The sequence below is a fragment of the Amblyraja radiata genome, chromosome 18 (assembly GCF_010909765.2).
Source record: "Amblyraja radiata isolate CabotCenter1 chromosome 18, sAmbRad1.1.pri, whole genome shotgun sequence".
In the NCBI taxonomy this organism is placed as follows: domain Eukaryota; kingdom Metazoa; phylum Chordata; class Chondrichthyes; order Rajiformes; family Rajidae; genus Amblyraja; species Amblyraja radiata.
Window position 1 is genome coordinate 34,646,438 of NC_045973.1, and position 23,336 is coordinate 34,669,773.

At 44.7% G+C, this 23,336-nt stretch overlaps 1 protein-coding gene across 2 annotated transcripts in view; it reads right to left on the minus strand.

Moving 5' to 3' along the window:
- The window catches only part of cpne9 (copine family member 9), a 385,757-nt gene that overhangs the window by 56,830 nt on the left and 305,591 nt on the right, over positions 1 to 23,336 (minus strand). For both annotated transcript variants that reach the window (XM_033037106.1, XM_033037105.1), the window contains 4 exons: positions 21,078 to 21,181; positions 16,921 to 17,025; positions 15,923 to 15,964; positions 3,208 to 3,283 (listed from right to left, as the gene is read on the minus strand). In XM_033037106.1, coding sequence (XP_032892997.1) covers positions 3,208 to 3,283; positions 15,923 to 15,964; positions 16,921 to 17,025; positions 21,078 to 21,181 — 327 coding nt within the window. The remainder of the gene's footprint in view (positions 1 to 3,207; positions 3,284 to 15,922; positions 15,965 to 16,920; positions 17,026 to 21,077; positions 21,182 to 23,336) is intronic.

Here is a 23,336-nt window from a genome sequence, read left to right on the forward strand (position 1 = left end):
CACACAACAGCGAAGAAGATGGCACTGGCCACCACCGTTTGGTAGAACATCTGCAGCATCTTGCTGGATTAGTCTCTGATCTAGCACCCCGAGTGAGATCATTAGTAGGTTTAGGTCTATTAGTTTAGTTTAATTTAGAGATACAGCACGGAAACAGGCTCTTCCACCCATCGGGTCCACGCCGACCAGTGATCCCCGTACACTAGCACTATCCTACACACTAGGGACAATTTACAATTTTCACCAAAGCCAATCAGCCAACAAGCATGTCTTTGGAGTGTGGGAGAAAACCGGAGCACCCGGAGGAAACCCATCCGATCATGAGGAGAAACGTACAAACTCCGCACAGACAGCAGCCATAATCAGGATCAATCCTGGGTCTCTGGCACTGCAAGGTAGCAACTCTACCACTGTGCCACCCTGTCACCCCGAATTATTGTCACATGTACTGAGGTACAATGATAAACTTTGTTTTGCCTGTTATACTATCAGATTAGACTAGACATAAATACAATCAAATACAATGTCACACTGAAATAGTCAATAAGTAAGAAAATCGTAATATTTTAGCTCTGGTTCTGCTTTATAAACGTTCAAAGATCATCTTAGAGAGTGGAGCACTTAAACAACTTCAGTATACTCCTTATACAGTCATGAATGTGCAGCTAAATACCAAACTCAATTCACAAGTTCACAGACGATGCCACTGACGTGGGCCGGATATCAAATAAAGATGAGACGGAGTACAGAAAGGAGATTGAGAATCTTGTAGGGTGGCGCCAAGACAACAACCTCCCCCTCAATGTCAGCAAGACAAAGGAGATTGTGATTGACTTCAGGAAGCGAAGTGAAACATACACCCCGGTATATTTTGATGGCATCGAAGTAGAGAGAGGCGAAAGCTTCAAGTTGCCAGGGATAAGTTTCACCAGTAATTGGCCTGGACCAGTCACTTGCATGATGTGGCCAAGAAGGCACACCAATACCTCCCTTTCCTTAAAATGCTTCGGATGTTCGACATGTCCCCATTAACTTTCAATCAGATGATCCTAATCAGTCTGCAGATCCAGTCAACAAAAAGGCTATACCTGATTACAATCAAGCCGTCCACAATGTATAGATACATGATAAAGGGTATATCATTTAGAGCAAGGTGCGATGGTGGAGGACTCCGACAGCATCACCGACCCCTGCAACTATAACCCAGTGTCACCACCACAACAACGGGCCTTTAGGCCAAGTTAAGGCCCTATATTTTTAAGAACTTTGAAACTTGAAGGATGCAAGATGGTGCTGGGAACGTAACGACTCTTGTCTATTAACTCAGTGTAATCTACAATTCTTACACTCTTGTACTTAAGTATGATTGTGCCTATGTATTTAGTAAGATTTTTATTGAAGTGTGTACAAAAAGGAATGTCACAGTATCTTGGTGACAATAAAGTGTCATAACTAGTCTGAAGAAGGGTCTCAACCTGAATTCGTTCTCTCCAGAGGTGCTGCCTGTCCCGCTGAGTTACTCCAGCATTTTGTGTCTATCTTAAGTGCCATTGAACTATTGACACATTGAAGATCCAGGCAGGGTTCCTATCGTTCCTGTTCCTATTCAAACAATGCAGCTTAGACTGTGGTATGTCCATAGAAAAATGTTCAATTATGCACATTGCCCTCCATCAAACCATGGCCGTAGGACAAACAATAGGTCAAATCTAGCTTGACACATTCCGTTCTCTAGTTCTATGGAGATTGTACTTGGAAGTTAATGAAAATTGCTGCTGTGAGAATGATGGGCCCATTATATTTAAATGAGTCTTTGCTCTCTGAATTATCACAATGTTATTATTATTCATAAAATACCGCTACGTATCAGAAAGCTAAGCTTTTAGAACTTCATAGTTATCATAAAGAGCTGACACATTCCTTCTAAAGAACAGAGGATTAGCTTCAAACATTGATTGCAGTCACCTGCAAAGAAAAAACAATGCTCAATCTGCATTTAAATGGCATCGTCAATGTGCAAAAGTGCTTAAAGATATCTCAGGGTCAGGGGAAATCACCAGGGGTGTGAGGGAACATAACTACCGCTTCTTCAAAGCTGCGAGGTCTAATGGGTGGCAAGAAAAGAGGAGAGATGCAAAAAGGATGGAGTCTTTGGAAGGAAATTCCAGAAAGGGGAACACGGGGAGCCAAACAGTAGGCAGTGAGAGGTGAAGGTTCAGGGCTGCTGCCTCACAGCGCCAGAGAAAAGGGTCCGATCTTGGCTGCGGGCGCTGCCCTTACAGAGATTGTACGTTCTCGCTGTGATCACGTGGATTTTCACAGGGTGCCCCAGTTTCCCCCCACACTCCAAAAAAGTCATTTGAGTGGTCGATATATTCAATTCAGAGATTTAGACTTTTAGAGATACAACGGGGAAATAGGCCCTTCGGCCCACCAAGTCCGCCCCGACCAGTGATCACCCCGTACGCTAACATTATCCTACACACTAGGGATAATTTACAATGTACAGAAGCCAATTAACCTACTAACCTATACGTCTTTTTGGAGTGTTGGAGGAAACCATAGCACCCTGAGAAAACCCACGCAATCACAGGGAGAACATTCAAACTCTGTAAGGACAGCGCCCATAGTAAGGATCGAACCCTTATCTCTGGCGCTGTAAGGCAGCAACTCTACCACTGCACCACTGAGCCGCACCTGTGCTACTGTGCCACCCCGATATTATGAATCCCGATATGAAAAGGGGTGATAGATCTCGAGGAACTTGAAGAGGGTGAGATGGACAGGGCAATGAGCGGATGTAACCAGAATAGGAACCTGAAGGGCAACTTATTCTCACAGAGGGTGGTGGGTATATGGAATGAGCTGCTGGAAGGGCTAGTTGGGCAGCTATAACAACAACATTTAAAAGACACTAGTGCATCGATAGGAGAGGTTTGGAGCGATATGTACCAAAAGTGGGCAAATTAAATTAGCTATCTTTAGGTATCTTTTAAGATTAAAGATGTTGTTTAAATGCTAACTGAGCATTGTTTTTTTGCTGTTGTGGGCGGCGCAGTGTTGCTGATTTACAGCGCCAGACACCTGGGTTCGATCCTGACCACGGGTGCAGTCTGTATGGAGATTGTACGGAATACCTGTTGAAGATAGAACAACTACATTTGTCACTACCTGTTGAAGAGAGAACAAGTAATGGCCTGCACTCACCTCGTAGACGTTGAACTGACTTTGACCTCGGGACAACTCTCTGTAACTGGTGGTGAACTCTCCAATGAAGTCATGGCTGGGATCAAAGGTGAGCGGGAGACAGGAGTGAAAGAAAACAAGAAAGAAAATGACATTAACCTGAAAAGTTTCATCTAGATTTTTATCCCATTAGTCATTTATGCTTTCCCCACATTTCTCCTTCCACTTTCCCTTTTGCTATGGAATCCCACAAACCTAACGAGGAGGGGTGTGAGTACAATGTTTTGGAATACATATTCTGGCTGCTCTCGTTCCTTACCTGTAATAACTAATGTACAGGAGATCACATTGTGACCATTGAATGTGGATCGCAAGATTGGAAGAAGTGAATCACTGTTATAGCTGGGAGTACTGATTGGGTAAAAACAAGGAACTGCAGGTGCTGGTTTACAAAAAAAAGGCACAAAGTGCTGGAGTAACTCAACGGTCATCTGAAACGACACCTATCCATGTCTCCAGGGATGCTGCCTGACCCAACGAGTTATCAAGTACTTTGTGCCCCGCACTCTTTGGGGTGCCAGGCTGGTTGGATGCGAGTAGGTAGAAGGACAGGTATTGCATGGGAAAGTGCTGAGAGGAGGGGAATGTTTGGTGGATTGGAAATCGGAACAGACAATTGGGATGGTCCATTGTATATAGAGGCTGGTGGGAGAAAGGTGATGATCAAGGAACCTCTAAACTTGAGCAAGAAGTGATAGAAGAAGTCTACGTCAAGCAGCATCTGTGGAGACTGGGGTAGGAGATGAGGGGGAGAATGGAAAAGGTGGCGTTGCGGGGTGGGTTAGATGAAGTTAGAGAACTCAATGTTCATGTCGTTGGGTGATAAGCTACCCAATCGGAATATGAGGTGCTGTTCCTCCCGCTTGCGTTTGGCTTCACTCAGGCAATGGAGGAGGCCCAGGACAGAAAGGTCAGTCTGGGAATGGGAAGGTGAATTAAAATGGCCAGCAACTATTCTTGAACTTTCCTCTGTCCAGGAGAAGGGGTGAGAGAAATATTGTTGGTGATAAACAGGGCAAACAGTGGCGCAACAGTAGAGTTGCTGCCTTACTGCGCCAGAGGCCTGGGTTCGATCCTGACCTCGGGTGCTGGCTGTACGGGGTTTGTACGTTCTTCCTGTGACTGTGTGGGTTTTCTCCGGGTGCTCCAGTTTCCTCACACACTCCAAAGACGTACAGGGTTTTTTAGGTTAATTGGCTTCAGTAAGTTGTAAAATTGTCCCTGGTGTGGGTAGGTTAGTGTATGGGGTGATCGCTGTTCGGCGTGGATTCGGTGAGCCGAAAAATCTTTTTCCACGCTGTATCTCTAAAATCTAAGCTCTAAAATCTAAAGTCCAAATGAGATGCAGTCAAAGGCTCTGCTAATTACAATACGGGGTAAGCAATGTTTAAGTGATTTTCAACAAAACCATAATCTAATTAGCATTCAAAACTAATTAAAATTCATATACACAGTTGCTGGCAACTGGTTACAACTGACTTGTTTTGCATTGAAGAATTCTTTATATTTAGTCGAACAGAACACAGACAAGCAACTGGTAAGTGGTGAGAATCGGCAGATGGAAAGAGGGTCAAAATGTCCCAATGCAGATGCTGGAGCAGTCACAACAATCTCAAGCATAATATCTTTCACATAGCTGTGTTTTGGAAATGAATTCAGCTGCTATTTCCTTCTATTATTGTAAAGCCCTATTAACTTGATCTAATACTTTTATAAATGTCAGTATTAGTAGCTTTAACCCCCTTTGCTCCCGAACTCTATTCATTTTTTTCACTGTCTAAGCAGCATGTGGCCTCCCTTTTCTTCCAACATAAATGCATGTGCTGCCATGAAATTAAATTCTGACATTTTTGTTCATTTCTGCTGCAACCTTAAGTTCATCTTTTGTATTAAACACCTTGGCTAATCTGGTAAAAGCAAAGAACTGCAGATGCTGGTTTATATCAAAGATCAAGAGTTTGATAAGATAAATCTATTTCTTCTATACTTCTATCTTCTATCTTCTATCTTCTATCTCTCTATCTATCTATCTATCTATCTATCTATCTATCTATCTATCTATCTATCTATCTATCTATCTATCTATCTATCTATCTATCTATCTCTATCTCTATCTATCTATACTATTACTAAAATTCTCATATTGTCCTCTTCCAGTCTGCGTTGTTTTTAAATTTGCACAAAAAAAGGTACCCTATATTGCCGTTCTCATGTGCTTCAAGCGCACCAAGTTTTGTTCCGATCGGTGGAATATTACAAAAGTTATGAAGGTTTGAAAAATCGTGAGATCAGCAGATTGGTATTCTCGCCTGTCAGTCACCAAGAAGGTAACGCCCCTTCTGGCACACGCTGTCAATCACTGGGGCGAGGAGAAAAAATCCCGGAGGCGGGGCTGAGTCCGTGAGCCGCGCTGATTGAGTCCACAAGAGTGGAGTCGGGGAAGCCACTGTGTGGAGTCGGGGAAGCCGGTGTGTGGAGTCGGGGAAGCCACTGTGTGGAGTCGGGGAAGCCGGTGTGTGGAGTCGGGGAAGCCACTGTGTGGAGTCGGGGAAGCTTCTGAGTGGAGTCGGGGAAGCCGGTGTGTGGAGTCGGGGAAGCCACTGTGTGGAGTCGGGGAAGCCGGTGTGTGGAGTCGGGGAAGCCACTGTGTGGAGTTGGGGAAGCCGGTGTGTGGAGTCGGGGAAGCCACTGTGTGGAGTCGGGGAAGCCGGTGTGTGGAGTCGGGGAAGCCACTGTGTGGAGTCGGGGAAGCTTCTGAGTGGAGTCGGGGAAGCCTCTGAGTGGAGTCGGGGAAATCGCTGAGTGGAGCCGGGAGGTGCTGTGTGGTGCCGCAGCCAGTGGCCGCTAAGTGGTGTCCCCCGCCCCCCCACAAACACCCCCTCCCCCCACACCCCCGGGCTCCCCCTTCCCCCTGATCCCCGCATACTCCCTTCGCCCCAACACCCCCTTTTACCCCTCCCCTGTTCCTCCCCCTTCCCCCCCCACCCCCCTCCCCCACCCTACCCCCCCCACCCCCTACACTACCCCCACCACCCTCACACCAGCACTTCCCCCCATACCACCCTCTCCCCCCCTACACCCCATCTCCCACACCCCCCATCCCCCACACACCACCTCCTCCCCAACACTGTCCCTCCCCCACCCCCCCTCCCTCACACCCCCCCTCTCCCACACCCGCCCCTCCCCCACACCCCCCTTCCTCCCCAACACCTGCCCCTCCTTCACCCCCACACCCCCCCTCCCCCACACCCCCTTTCCCCACCCCCCCTCCCCACACCTCTCCCCCACACCATGGTGGAATACTGCATTGGGGAATGGGTTGCGTTGGGGGACCAGGCCTCCCGTGTGATTGGGACCCAATGGGTCCCACTTAGTCTAGTATAAACTAAAGATTAGAGTATGAGGGAGGGTCCCGACCTAAAATATCACCCATCCTTTTTTTCCAGAGATGCTGTCTGACCCGCTGAGTTACTCCAGTGCTTTGTGTCTTTTTTCTGTAAATTGCCCATAGTGGATACGAAAGTGGGACAACAGAACTGAAGTGAATGGGTTATGGATGGTGGGCATGGACTTGGTGGGCTGAAGAGCCTGTTTCCATGCTGTATCTTTCAATACCAACTCCCACCTCTTGCACCAAAATACTTGTTACTCTAGCTTTATCTTTAGCTAATCTGGTGCTGTCTGCGGAATTTGTAATTGTACTGCCGAATCCCAAGAATTTGTTAGTACAGTTTTAAAATCTGAATGGAACTTGCTACCATAAGAACTAATTGTGGTAAATAGCACAGATGTACTTAAGTGGAGAGTAGATGGATGAGAAGGAAGTAAGATATGCTGATAAGGTTATGTGAATCAAACTGTTACGAGGTTTATGTGGAGCTTAACCATCGACGTAGACCAACAAGTGAATTATTCTTCTCATTGTTGTACATATAATGGGTCCTGGACATTATTGGCGAGGATTTATTAGTCATACAGCACAGAAACAGGCCCTTTGGCCCAACTCGTTCATGCCAACCAAGATGCTCCATCTATGTTAGTCCCACCTGCCTGCATTTGGTCCATATCCCACTAAACCTTTCCTCTCATCTCCAATTGCCCATGAAGAGAAGGTGGTGAGTCACCTTACACGTGTGCTGTAGGAAGCAGGGCATCTGGAGAAGGACTTGGACAGGTTGGAAGATTGGGCAAAGAAGTGACAAATTGAATGCAGGTAATGACTGTGGAACATCAATTAAACGGTTGTTGTTTTTCTCCCTTCTGCCGCCAGAGACTACACATTGAGTGACCTCCTAAAAGCGCTTTCTCCTCCCCAATGTTGCTCCACTATCAAAAGTAGCTGGAAGAATGAAGTGTGCAGGAAGGAACTGCAGATGCTGGTTTAAACCGAGGATAGACACAAAAGGCTGAGGAAGGGTCTCGACCCAAAATGCCACCTGTTCCTTTTCTCCAGAGATGCTGTCTGACCCGCTGAGTTACTCCAGCCTTTTTGTGTCAATCGTAGGAAGGATGAACTGTTGTTTGCAGACGGCATCATGATTGTATCCTGGGTAATGGTTTAGGAAGAGGGAGCAGGTCACAGGCACCAAACGGATGTCCCAAACAGCATAATATTCTTCAAAGAAGCTACGTTGGTCGACTGAAACTCCTTATAAACTGTATCAACCACTTTCTTAATAAACTCAAATGCAGAAAGCCTGATGTGGGCGCCTTGGATCGATCAATGAACACAGGTGTGCTATGCTGCGCTGACCTTCAATTTACTAGCATGATATGTGCTGGTTCCAGCAATCTGCTTGTTATTAGACAACTGACAATGCAACTGTGTAACAGCCTGAGTGTAACAACCAGTTATAGAGTCATAGAGACATACAGCCCAACTCTGCTATGCTCACCAAGATCTCCCACCTAAGCTAATCTCACATGCCCATATTTGGCCCATATCCCTCTAAACCTTTCCTATCCATGTATCTGTCCAAATGTCTTTTAAATGCTGTTATAATACCCGCCTCAACTACCTCCACTGGCAGCTCGTTCCATATACCCACCACCCTATGAGCGTAAAAGTTGCCCCTTCATTTCCTATTAAATATTTCCCCTCTCACCTTAAACTTACATCCTCTGGGCCTTGAGTTCTTTACTCTAGATAAAGGACTCTGTGCATTCACCCTATCTATTCCCCTCATGATTTTATACACCTCTATTGGATCTCCCCTTCGCCTCCTGCTCTCCAAGGTATTAACTCCTAGCTTGCCCAACCTTTCCCTACAGCTCAGGCCCTTGAGTTCTGGCAACATCCTCCTAAATCTTCTCTGCATTCCTTTCAACTTAATGACATCCTTCCTATAGCAGGGTAACCAAACTGAACACAATACTCCAAATGTGGCATTACCAGTGACTTGTACAACTGGAACACAATACCCTGTCTCTTCACTCAATACCCTGACTGATGAAGGCCAATACATGAGAAGCCTTCTTTATCTCACTGGCTTCCAGTGATGCCACCTTCAAGGAACCATGTACCTGTACGCCAAGATCCCTCTGCTCTACAACACTTCCCACGGCCCAACCATTCACTGTGAAGGGTCTGCCCTGGTTTGACTTCCCAACATGGATCAAAAACTTATTCTTCCCCTACTTGCCCAGCTCACATGAAGAGAGTGAACAAACACACATTGTTCACTCAATGACGGTGAATGGTTTCACAAAGAATTGCTGAGCTGTGGCTGCACAATCATTCAAACGGCTGCAATTTAGGGTAAAATGCAGTGAATTTCTCAGATAGGATGCAGCCAAGGGATTGATTTATACAATTAACCAATGGAATTACTGTTGCAAAAAAAAACAAACATGTTTGTACAGGTCTGGCAACTGGTGGTCTGGCACTTCCTGTAGTCCGGTGAAAATTACAAGAACACATACTTGAAATCCCCCCCTGGAAGTCCCCCAGAAAATGTAGCGCCTAGTGATGCCAGGTGTGGCGCAGGGTGAGGCAGCCGATCTCAACCTCATCGGGACTTCCACAGCTGATCGGCGGGTTGAATTTGCCCCCTACGGCCGGGGCTCTGGAACTCCGTCCCGGCCAGAGCTGGCAGATCCATTCCCATAGCCGACTTCCGAGGCTGACTTGGTGGGCTGGTATTAGGCCGCTTGGTGGCCGAGGCAGGCCGTGCTGGTGCCGTTGGGCTCCCTGGAGGCCGTGACCTCTGTTGGTCCGGCAAAATGGATAATCCAGAAAGGCTCTGGAACCAAGGGTGCCGGAAAATCGGTGGTGGACCTGTATAATAAAATTTGCAGAGGGAAAATCTGCAGTGCTATATGCCTCAATTTCCAAAGTTTGTTCACCATCTGACAGGGGTTTGACACATCAGTGAAATATGCTCTCAATATTGCCAAAAATCAGTCAGAGCAGAGTTCACTAGAAACAATCTCCTGGCTCCGCATCCCCTGTGATCTGTGAAATATTCATGATGGCTACTTTCTAAATTTGGTTCAAACATAACGATGGAACTAGGAGCTGCCATGCCACGCTGTGTGAAAGGAAGGGGATTTCTGCTCTCTGAGGACACTGCAGTTCTCTTTACTGTCAAAGTCCAACACCACAGCCACCATTTCGCACAACAATTTTAAAGGGGCGCTGTGGTGTTATCTGAAAGGAGGTTAATAGGGCGTCACGGTGGTGCAGCGATAGAGTTGCTGCCTTACAGCGCCAGAGATCTGGGTTCGATCCTGACAACGGGCACCGTCTGTGCGGAGTTTGTACGTTCTCCCTGAGACCGTGTGGGTTTTCTCTGGATACTCTGGTTTCCTCCCACACTCCAAAGACATACAGGTTTGTAGGTTAATTGGCTTCGGTAAATTGTCTCTAGTGTGTAGCATAGTGTCAGCGTGTGTGGAACTTTGGTCGGCGTGGACTCAGTGGGCTGTAGGGCCTGTTTCCACGCTGTACCTCTAAAGTCTAAAGTCTAAAGTCTGGCAACAGTGAGATGGCTGTGCTGTGCCCTACTAAAGTGAGCAACGCATGATTTTAAAATAAGCAGGGAAGGAATCAGTTAGGGCATTGACTACACTGTCACACAGCAAGGAATCCAATCAGGTTTGATGTTGCCATAGTAAACCACTCTCCACGATATTGCTTAATATAGAACAAAGTGACGTGCAAACATATTTTAATCAAAGACTAAAAACAAGATGTGAAAGTAGTATTGACAACATTCCCACTGAGGTAGTGTAGTTACCAACCATGTTAGCTTCCTTCACAAGGGCAAAGTCAAGCTTGGCCTTCTGCCTTCACAACAACACACTCAATGTTTTGGAGCCATTATATGAGCTAGCTGGACTGCCCTAACACCCTAAAATACCAGTTAAAGCTTTGATGAGGGAAATTAATTGGATCACTTTGGTCAGGGGAACATTATTACACTTTCAAAATGAAACCTCATATCCAGGTAGTTCTAGAAAGTCGTAGAGCCATACAGCATGGAAGCAGACCCTTCAGCCCAACTTGCCCATGCCAACCCAGATGTCCCATCTATATTAGTCCCATCTGCCTGCATTTACTGTCTAAACCTTTCCTATTCATGTACTTGTCCAAATGTCTTATAAATATTGTTATACTCCTGCCTCATCTACCTCCTCTGGCTCGTTCCATATGCCCACCACACTCTGTGTGAAAAGGTTGTGAAAAGATGGGTCCAACCAAAAATGTCCCTGGGCCTATTAAAAAAAATGCCCAGACTAACTCAACACCGGCCTGTACGAACATGAAGATTGGGCACCTAGTCTGATACTCAGTTCACCCTTGATCAGCATCATGACAGAGAAGTAGCAATCAATGTTTAGTTGATGTCCAGTAACTGTCCCAGAGTAAATGATAGTATAAGACCATGTTTGACTTGTTTCTTATTGTATGGGAACCCAAACCATTCAAATACACAAGGTTGTCAAAATCACGAGCGGACTAGATCGGGTAAGTGAACAGTCTCTTGCCCAGAGTAGGGGAATTGAGAACCAGAAGATATAGGTTTAAGGTGAGAAGGGAAAGATTTAATAGGAACATGAACATGACCTGCCGGAAGAGGTAGTTGAGGAAGGTACTTTTGCAACGTTTAAAAAACATTTAGACAGATACATGGATAGGATAAGTTTAGAGGGAAATGTACCAAACGCAGGCAGGTGGGACCATTGTAGGTGGGACTTGTTGGCCGGTGTGGGAAAGTTGGACTGAAGGGCCTGTTTCCACGCTGTATGACTCTATGACAATGTGATGGGGCAGTTCAGTTGACATGGGCATGTTGGACAAGGGCCTGTTTCCACGCTGTACGACTCTATGACTCTCTATAACTCTAAATATGTTTTTAAAAACCAGAGGGCACACATCCAGATAGTTTATAAAGAATGATAAGCATTCTTTAAAACTTTCAATAATTAAAGGACATTAATCTTTGAGCAGTGTGAAACCAGAGGAGTGCATGAATAGTGTGACCTAATTATTGCGTATGGTTATTTGTTTCATTATTGGATAGCTTTGAAAATATATCTCATGTTGATTAACACAACAGGTAACTTGGGATACAGGAAACAATGATTCTTTCAAATTTCTATCACTGTACAATAGCACAGATAATCCCCAAAGATTTACTCCAAAACACGACTGTAATGGAATGAATATCAACAACCAAAGTTGCTGGCAGACAAACAAAATTCTTATTCTAATTTCTTGCAATTCTGTATTTCTTTCAGTGGCTCAACAAAATGAAATCTGCTCCCTTGAGGGATTGCAAGATATATACAAATAATTATTGCACCATTTATAGTTCCGCTGACTGAGAAGGCATCTTTCCTTTAGATTTTAAGTCAAATTGAGTTTATTGTTATATGCACAAGTCAAATACAAAAACACATGGCTTATGCATTACATTTTACACGTAAGCTTTAGTTGTAAATTTTACAAATTTATGTACTGATTGCAGGATAATAATTTCAGTGACCGATCGTTATTGAGTCTCCCAGACTGAATTACCAATATCTATTCTCTCCACTCAATGTTCTGAGTCAGGAGTACAAATTAATGAAATCAGTAAACTGTGCATCCTATGTCGAAACAAAGAACTGCAGATGCTGGTTAATACACAAAAGGACATAATGTGCTGGAGTAACTCAGCAGGTCAAACAGCATCTCTGGAGCACACGGATAGGTGACGTTTCAGGCTGGGATCCTTGAAGAATCGTGTTTATTGTCACGCGTACAGAGGTACAAGTGAAATTATATTTTGTTATGTGCTATACAGTCAGTGGAAAGTACACATGATTACAATCAAGCCATCCACAGTGCACAGATACTGGATAACAGAGATAACATTTAGTGAAAATTAAAGTTCAGTAAAGGTCGATTAAAGATAGTCCCAGGGTCTCCAATGATGTACATAGCAGCTCAGGACCACTCTCCAGTGGTTGATAGAATGGTTCAGTTGCCTGATATCAGCTGTGAAGAAAGTGTCCCTGAATCTGGAGGTGTGCGTTTTCACACTTCTGTTCCTCTTGCCTATTGGGAGAGGGGAGCAGTGGGAGTGTCCGGGGTGAGACGCATCGTTGATTATGCTGGTGGCCTTGCCGAGGCAGTGCGAAGTGTAGATGGCGTCAATGGAAGGGAGGATGGTTTGTGTGATGATCTGGGCAATTTGTCGTGGTCTTAGATGGAGCTGTTCCCAAACCATGCTGTGATGCATCCCGATAAAATGGAAAAAACTAATTGGCTTTTATTGTGGGTGGTGGTGGAGGCCGATGGGATAGCGACATTTAAGAGACTTTTGAATCGGCACAATGACATGCAGGGAGTGGAAGGATATGGAATATGTGCAGGCAGGTGGTCTTGGCATCATGTTTCAGCGCAGATATTGTGAGCCGAAGGGCCTGTTCCTGTGGTGTACTGTTCTAAGCTCTATGTTATAATGCAGAATCAAATTGTTAGCAGGTTAGTGAGGAACATGGCTGACCAGGATAAAATCACTCTGGAAATGCTGGAAAGATATCCGCCATATTAGATTCAGGCAGTGTGGTGATTTAAATATCAAACATACTGTTTGCCCCAGGCAATACTAGACAACCTGTTCTGGTATCGTCTCCGTTCACTGTTGTAAACACTGTGGCAGGTGTTGGCCTTGACATGACACTGCTCTATTGCCTCATTAGTACATGCTTAGAGGAATGTTCATACTCTACTTGCAACAATTGAGAATAGTTTCTCTGGGAGTTGGAGTTTGGGGGATGCTCTATTTCTCCTCCTCTGCCCTTACCACTAATTTCACGGCACAGAAGTAGAAAACTCTATTTTGCGTTCCTTGGGAATTTTCTCCAGCTTTTGATGAATCAAGCACTTCCACTCTCCCACAACAGGCCACTGATCAATGCTCTTGTACAACACCGTTCACAGTCAACTAGCACAAAGACAACTGGTAGCCAGGAGCAAACAGTTCATTACACACTCTGTTCAATCTGTATCACTACGTCTCAACCTAAAGCAAAATACCTGCAATGACTCTATACATCCAAGAGTTTGCTTCCCAACGTTTTGCTTTCTGTCATGGAACAGGCATGACAATGTGAATTAATTGAACATTATAGGCATTTTAATTGAACGAAGGGTGGCACAATGGCGCAGCGGTAGTTTTGCTGCCTTTCAGTGCCAGAGACCCGGGTTCCATCCTGACCCTGGGTACTGTCAGCATGGAGTTTGTACGCTCTCCCTGTGACTGCGTGGGTTTTCTCCGGGTGCTCCGGTTTCTTCCCACACTCCAAAGGCGTACAGGTTTGCGGGTTAATTGGCTTCGGGAAGTTGAAAATTGCCCTGAGTGTGTGTAGGGTGATTGATGGTCGGTGTTGACTTAGTGGTCTATAGGTCCTGTTTCCACGCTGTATTGCTAAAGTCTAAAGATATAAAGTGCTGGAGTAAGTCACCAGGTCAGGTAACATCTCTGGAGATCATGGATAGGTGATTTACTTTAGACTTTAGAGATACAGTGCAGAAACAGGCCGTTTGGCCCGCCGAGTCCGTGCCGACCACTGATCATCTTATACAATAGCACTATCAAACACACTAAGGATAATTTACAAATTTACCAAAGCCCAATTAACCTGCAAACCTGTACGTCTTTGGAGTGTGGGAGGAAACCGGAGCACTTGGAGAAAATCCATGTTGTCACAGGGAGAACGTACAAACTCCGTACAGACAGCACTCATAGTCAGGATCGTACCCAGGTCTCTGGTGCTGTAAGGCAACAACTCTACCGCTGCGCCACTGTATTGCCCTGATGTTTCGGGTCAAGGCCCTTCTTCATATTGATTGTCAGGGGGTGAGGGTGGAAAAGAAAGGTGGAAGAGAGGAGAGGCAGGACAAAGCATGGCAGGTAATAGGTGGATGCAGGCGAGGGTTTTAAAAAAAATAGGCAGATGGTTGGAACAAAGGGCAGGGATAAAAGCCAAAGGTGTGAGGCAGAATTGAAGAGTTGCAAGTTGTGAAGCTAGAGGGAGGAAAGTAGCAAGGGGGGAGAGGAGAAATAGTTGGGAATCTTGGTGAGGCACAGAGTAGGAGAAGGGGAAAGGGGAGATGTAAAAAGGGGATGTGAAAAGTTTGTTGTCCTTAATACAAACAGAAATGCTGAAAACATTTCAGATTGATGACATCTTGTCTGAACCCTGATGAAATGCCATCAAACTGAAACATTAAAGGGCCTGTCCCACGAGCATTTGACTGCATGCGGCAAGCGCGACCAAACCAGAAGCGGGGGTCGCGCGGAGGTCGAGTGAGTAACATGAAGTTCGAGCGAAGTCCGCGGGAAGTTCGCGCGTGACGTACGGCGTCGAGGTGGCTGCGGGCCGGCAGGCCGTTGCCGCGCGGAATTTTTGAACACGGTCAGTTTTTCGGAGCCTCGCGCGATGCCGGGACCAGCTCCCTACAACTCCGGCGATCGAAGTGGGACCGGCTCCGCGAGGCCGGAGGGCTCAAGCGACCACGATAGGTCGCGCTTGCCGCATGGAGTCGCATGCTCGTGGGACAGGCCCTTTAGGTCGTGCTTGCCGCATGGAGTCGCATGCTCGTGGGACAGGCCCTTTATTCTCTTTCTCTGAAGATAGATGCAAAATGCTGGAGTAACTTAGTGGGTCAGGCAGCAGCTCGGGAGAAAAGGAATGGGTGACGTTTCAGTCTGAAGAAGGGTTTCGGTCTGAAAAGTCACCCATTCATTTTCTCCAGAGATGCCGCATGATCCGCTGAGTTACTCCAGCATTTTGTGTCTATCTTCAGTGTAAACCATCTTCTGCAGTTCCTTCCAACACACTTTTCTCTTTCTCTCCACTGAAGCTGCCTGGCCTGCATATTATTTCCACTCTCTCTGTAACTGTGTGGATCTGTCGTTGGATAATATAAATGGCAGGAGAATTCCTCCTGAAACACGTGACAAATTTACCATCAGCAACCCTGGTCATCTGGGTCATTTACTTGCCCTCTGAGATTGAGGAGACGGTGCCTTCATTTGAGAGGAAAACAGTCGCACAAACAGGACAGGGAAGTCAGGAAAAGGCCAGGAAAATAATTTTGAAGAACAGGCAACAACTAAAATCAATTCTGTGACTATTCTGCACAGATCTGACCAATTGTAGGAATTCTTGAGAAACTTACCTGCCATCCCGATCCCAGTCATAGACATCCACCTTCACCGTTCTAAAGCAAAATGGTGACAAAAACAGATGCCTGGTATTAGTACAAGTGTTGACATCAGGTCATAGAGCTGTAGAGCATGGAAACAGGCCCTTCAGCCCAATGTGTCCATGCCGACCCAGTCGGCATACCGGGCTAGTCCCATTCGCCTGCATTTGGTCCATAGCCCTTGAAACCCTCCATGTCCATGGATCTGCTTGCCTTTCCCATGGCTGTGTTTTATTACAAGAAGGCAGTAGAATTGCTGCCTTAGAGCGGCAGAGACCTGGTTTCGATCCTGACCACGAGTGCTGTCTGTACGATGATTGTACGTTTCCCCCATGACCACGAAGGGTTTTTTTCCGGGTGCTCTGGTGTTCTCCAACACTCCAAAGATGTGCAGGTTTGTAGATTAATTGGCGTTGGTAAAATTGTAAATTGTCCCTAGCGTGTAGGACAGTGCTAGTGTACGGGGTGATTGGTGGTCAGTGTGGACTCGGTGGGCCTACAAACCTGTACGTCCTTGGAATGTGGGAGGAAACACCTGGAGAAAACCCACGCAGTCACAGGTAGAACGTGAACATCTATTTCAGACAGCGCCCGTCGTCAGGATCAAACCCGGGTCTCTGGCGCTGTAAGGCAGCAACTCTACCGCTGTGCCACGGGGCCACCTCTTTGGCCCACATTGTCCACGGCGACTGTCGGCACACTGGGCTAGTTCCACTTGTCTGCATTTGGCCCAGAGTCCTCTATACCCTTTCTATCCATAGATCCATTTGACTTTCCCTTGACTGTGTTTTATAACCAGAAGCATTTCAACTTCTTCCATTATTTCAAAAGATGAAATAGTCCTGGAATCTGTTAGTAATGAGTTTTGGATGAGTTGGTGAAGGGTTGATGATGGGACAGGGAGGGGAGGAGGGGAAAGTTTGAAGTAGCTTAGGTTAAAAGAAAGCACAGCAGCTACTTCACATACTGACCTGTCATAGTCCCCATTGCAGAGAGCTCGGACTGGGATGGTGAACGGCTGCCAGACTGGGTTCAGTGTGTTCTTCACCACTTCCGTTTTGTGGCAGATGGTAAACCTGAGAGAGGGAGGGAGCGGGAGAAAGACACGTGCATAGTGATAGTAAACCTGGGAGTGAGAGAGAAACGGCAGGTGGAGGGGCAATGAGGGCGTAGGCAGGAGAAAGGGGGGGGGGGGGGGGGGGGGGGCTGCGAGAAGTGTACCTATACCGGAAAATCAACATGCGAAAGAAGGGCCGTAGATATGAATGCAGAACAGAACTGTACCGATCACTGGTAACATCATAAACTCATTTCACCTGCTGATGATGCAACATAGAGGAAGCGAGGCAAATCTTCCCTCAGTTATAGTGAAACGAGATAGAGGGGGAACGAGAGGAGGGGAGAGGGGTAAGAAAGAAAGAGTGAGATAGTTAGATATTGTTAGAAAGAGAGATAAAAGAGACAGATAGAGACAAAGATAGAGAGTTAGAGAGAGCGAGAGGTAGATGAGATATAGATAGAAATAGATAGTAGATATAGTAGTTAGATGTAGTGATATAGACATATAGAGACAGATAGACAGACAGACAGACAGACAGACAGACAGACAGACAGACAGACAGACAGACAGACAGACAGACAGATAGATAAAGAAAGAGAGGGAACTGTTAATAGAGAAAAAGAAAGGGGGAGAAAAATAAAGAAAAAAGAGACATAAAGTGATAAAGATAGAGAGGGGGGTGAAAAAGAGAGGGAAAACAAAGAAAGGGAAAGAGAGAACAAAGTAAAAGAGAGATAGTGGTGGGGAGAGAGAAGGGCAGAGAGAGGGGCAGAGAGAGAAAGATAGATAGCAAGAGAGAGGAGTCAACTGAGAAAGTTATGCCAACATAGTCAGAACAACTCCAAAATTTAATAGTAAACTTGAAAAGTTCAAAAGACGGCAGAAACGCAGCAGATAATAGAGTCTGGAGCAAAAAACTAACTGTTGGACAAACTCAGCGGGTCATGCAGCATCAGCGTAAGGAAATGGACAGGCGACAATTCGGGTCACATGAACCTCGTCTGAAGTCCAAGAAGCATGGTGCTCACACCTTCCATCACTGGTGTGCCCCTGCTGCCCTGATTGTCACCAGATTGCAATAACATACCAATATTTATTTCAACCCCTCCCAACCTCCACCCCCACCAGTGCCCTCAAAACCCATAACTGACACAATGTGACAAAAAAACTAAGGATGGACAATGTAAACTAAATGGCACGGTCTTAAAGGAGTAAATGTGTGTAAATCCTTGAAAGTGGAGTGTGGTTTGCCATATAGAACCTAGGATTCATAAATAGAGGCACAATGTACAAAAACAGGGAATCTTTACAAAACAGGCGTTAGCTCACAATTCTGGTCACTATTTTAGGACCGACCAAAAAGACACAGAGAGACTGCAGAAGAGACAGGGATGAGGGAATCAGATATATGCTTAGGCTGAGGTAGGGTTGTTATAAGTTTATTGTCATGTGTACCGAGGTGCAGTGAAAAGCTTTTGTTCCAGGCTAACCAGTCAGCGGAAAGATAATACATGATTACAATTCAGCCATTCACAGTGTACAGATACATGATAAAGGGAATAACATGAATACAGTTCAGTGCAAGATAAAGCCAGTAAAGTCCGATCAAAGATAGTCTGATGGTGACCAAATGAGGTTTTCACACTTCTATACCTTCAGCCCGATGCTATTGTAGCACAGACAGCTGAGGGGAAATATGATAGAGATGTACAACGTCATTACTGATTTAGATCAGTTAAATCGAAAGAGGCAGTTTCAATTAAAAGATAATTCAAAGATAATTTTTCAAAATTTTGGACAAAAGGTGCAGTGAGAGCTCACTAACTGTGAGGATGGTGGAAACAGTCCATTAGCACCATTAAATGAAAAGTTAATAGGAACAGCAAAATGGGAGAGAGTTAGGACTGACAGGATTGTTCTATCAGCTGCCAGCATGGGAAAGATGGGCCGATTGGCTTCCTTCTCCATGTGATCAATTCTATGAAAAAAGACACTCAACGGGTCAGACAGCATCTCTGGTGAACATGGATAGGTGACAAAATTCAGGTCTGGATTCTTTAGAGATTGACGAAGGAACCCGACCTGAATTGTCACCTATCCTTGTTCTCCAGAGACGCTGCCTAACTCGCTAAGTTACTGCAGCACTTTGTGCCTTTTTTTTCTTGTAAACTGCATCTGCAGTTCCTTGTTTCTACTTATCAATTCAGGAGATAGACACAAAATACTGGCGTAACTTAGCAGGTCAGGCAACAACTCTGGAGAAAAGGAATAGGTGGTGTTTCGGGTCGAGACCTTTCTTCAGACTGGTTTCTCCCAATTCTGTGGTTCTCTGATCCTCCAAGTCATGCCCCCATTTTGTGAAGAGATACAGCACATAGTGGGAACATCCCTGAGACATAATAACGCTGCATCAAGTGAAGAACTTAACAAACAGTATCATAGTCAAAGCTAAGGTACTAAACCATTGTGGCTTTACGTGATTGAAAGATGGAAATGGAAACAGGGTATTTATAAGCTTGATGGTAAGAAAGATATGGAAGAGTGACAGTTAATCCCATGGAAGATACAAACAGTAATGTTAAGTTGAAGGAGAGAATTACGAAAGTGAGAGAGATACAAACACTGAAATTCAGTCCCTGTAATTTCATGTAAATTGCCGCTGCCTTGGATTATATAAATATTTCATCAATGCTACTTCCTACACCCTCTGCAGACAGAATGGTGACTAAATTGCTGCCTCACGTGTATATTGCACTCTCAAGATACAGGGGAAATTCTGGAATATTTTAAGATGTGAATCATTGTTCACTCTTTTCGCCCAATTAAGTCCTTTGACGCTGATAGGAGGCACAAAATTGTTTCTACTTATCAATTCAGTCAGAGATAGTCTGTGTTTCTGCCATACTCCACAGTAGTACATATTTCTTATGATTATTTTCACATAATTCATATTTTTTTCATGAATTGTTAATTCCATAGGTTTCAACGAAGTCCCAGGTGAGGTTTCTAATGTGCAAGGGTGATGTGGGGATGTAGAATCAATGATGGGGAGTGTGGTTTCCTGAAATTAGAAATTAAATCTATTATTCTTCAGAAGATAGACACTCTATAAAATGCTGCAGTAACTGAAGAAGGGTCTCGACCCGAAACGTCACCCATTCTTTCTCTCCAGGGATGCTGCCTGTCCCGCTGAGTTACCCAAGCATTTTATGTCTATCTTCGGGTTAAACCACCATCTGCTGTTCCTTCCTACACATTTTCTCTATTATTCAGTTTAAAATGAGCTTTATTCTGAGGTGATTGCAAATGTGATTATCAAGTGAAGAGCCAAAACTGGTGGAAATTGGAACAAAAAACAGAGAATGCTGGAACTACTCTCTAGACTGACCTGGGAGTGATTCGTGGGGCAGTGATGTGGGCTATTACATTGCTTCCACACACATAACGGACATTTCTGAAGATAGACACAAAAAGCTGGAGTAACTCAGTGGGACAGGCAGCATCTCTGGAGAGAAGGAATGGGTGACATTTCGCATTGAGACCGTTCTTATTTCTGAGGTTGATATCCCAAGTCCTTGAGACAACAGATTTGCATTGAGGAACATTTGAAGGAATACTGCTCTCTTTAGCTCATATTGAGCGTTGACCAACTCTTTAATGTTTTCTCCCCAACTGCCTGCACTGTAGAAGTTTGTTCGGATAAAAGTCCAACATACCCCATCTAAACGTCCACTTACCTCCTTTTGGCCCATATCCCTCTAAACCATGTACCTGTCTAAAAGTTTCTTCAAGAAGAAGTCTAAAGAAGGGTCCTGACCCAGAATGTCGCCTGCCCATTCCATCCCCAGATACTACCCGACCCACTGAGTTTCTCCAGCACTTTGTGTTTTGCTCAAGGATAAGAAGAGGTTTGGTTAGTCAGGAGAAGTGTAGCATTCTGAAAATGTACTCAAAATATTACCTGTTTGCTTTGGCTAGTTGTAATCTCATTTCATTCTGCTAGGCTTAAAGTGGAGATTAGTTTGAAATGTGTGTAAGCAATAATTGACATTATAAGTGAACACTTACGTTCCATCTTCATTGCTTCGATAAAAGACCAAAAACGGATCCGATTTTCCAAAGAAATCCTTCTTATCCAGCTTGTTAGCGCAGAGTTGCATTGTTGCAATGTCCTGTAAATCAAACAGTTTTGCGTAAGAGTTATTAGATCCGCACTGATCTATGGCAAAGAAGCAGATTGATCCATATTTATGTTCCATACAACCCTTCTCCCATCTTACATTATCTCCAGATAGTCACACAATGCTGGGGGAACTCAGTAGGCCAAGCAGTTTCACTGGAGAAAAGGAATAGGTGACCCTTCTTCAGACAGAAATGTCCCCTGTTCCTTTTCTCCAGGGATGATGCCTGACTTGGTGAGTTACTGCAGCATTTTGTGTCTATCTTCTGTGTAAACCAGCATCTGCAGTTCCTCCCTTACATTATCTCAACCTGTCAACATAACCTTTTATTTTCTTTCCCGCTCAAGTCATTACCCAGCTTTTCCTTAAATGCCTTTTCCTTTAAGCCTCCGTGGTCCTCTCTTCATTGTGCAGGAAATAGGTCCAATTACCAATTGTAAAATTGGCTGTAGTGTGTAGGATATTGCTTGTGTATGAGGATGATCGCTGATCGGCGTGGACTTGGTGGACCTGAGGGCCCGTTTCCACGCTGGATCTCTAAAGTCTAAGTAGAGGATGGACAAACTTGGACTTTTTTTATCTGGAGCGTTAAAGGTTGATGGCCAACCTGATGGATGTATATACAATTATAAAATGTATAGTTAGGGTGGACAGTCTAGGTCCTTTTTCCTGGGTGGAAATCTCAAATAGTAAAGTGGTTTAAGGTAAGTCAAAGTGTGGGAAAGCTTAATGGATGTGTGCAAGGCAAGTTTTTAAAACAGTGTAGTATATTCCTGGAACGCACTCTAGGGGAGGTAGAGGAAGTTGACATGATAGCAACATTTACGAGTCATTTAAACAGGCACATGAAGACACAGGGTATAGAGAGATACAGACCATATGCAGGCAGATGGGATTAGTTACATTGGCATCATGGTTGGCGTAGACATCACGGGCCTGATCCAAGATAAAATTAATACCTTTCAGTGCACTTACTGTGTAATTCCATTGCTGATGCAAATTGGATTTGCTCTTTGCTGGCAATGCAATTATAGTTCAATGAATTTGATCTCACTCGCGAAAAAAGGAGCAAATGTGACTGCAAGTCAGTTTGAATTTTTCGAACACAATTGATCTCCACGGATGCTAAGCAAGACCAGCTTTGCACTTTGCACTGGTGCAGAATGGTGAATGGAACTGCAAAAAGCAAAAGAAGGATTGATTTGAGACAGACTGTCACTAAATGTCAAGTTCTGTCTCACAAATGTGGATAGTCATTTTTGATAAAATAATAGTTTCTGTATTTGTGAACAGTATAAGAGGAAACATTCTGATCAAATTTCCGAATAAAAGGACGTACCTTTAGCAGGGAGATGAGGAGGAATTTCTTTAGTCAGAGGGCGGTGAATCTGCGGAATTCATTGCAACAGAAGGCTGCAGAGGCCAAGATATGGATCTTTTTAAGGTGGAGATTGACAGATTCTTGATTAGTACAGATGTCAAGGGGGAGAAGGCAGGAGAATGGGTTTGTGAGGGAAAGGTAGATAAGCCATGATTGAATGGTGGAGTATACTCGATGGGCCGAATGACCTACTTCTGCTCCTATGACATGAATTTATGAAATTCAGACATGATATTGAAGGAAATGCATGTATCGGAGATTAGATTGAAGAAACAAAGCTGAGATTTATGATTGACAAATATTTTTTTCCAGAATGAAAGATGTAAACAGTAATGTGCAATGAAGGTTAACTCTAAGACCAGCGTTCTCTCGGGCACTGAGCCAACATTTCCAAATAACAGAAAACAGCAGCCTTGGTCGATTATGAAGAGATTTGGCTGTGAATTTTGGCATGCATGGAATACAGATGAAATCTACCACAAAGAAATCACCTGATACATTTGATCAAGAAGAATAAAGAGAGAGAATAAACCAAAAATCAACTCTTAGTGGGGAAAGAATAGAGAAAAATGGTCTGAGGTTAATTTTTTTACAAAACCCCATCTGGATTGGAGGATTTAGGAATAAGGAAATGAACTTAATGAGGATGTTGTCAGGACTCGAGGGCCTGAGCCATAGGGAGAGGTTAAGCAGGGTGGGACTTTATTCTTTGGAACACAGAGAGGATGAGGGGTGATCTTATAGAGGTGTCCAAAATTATGAGAG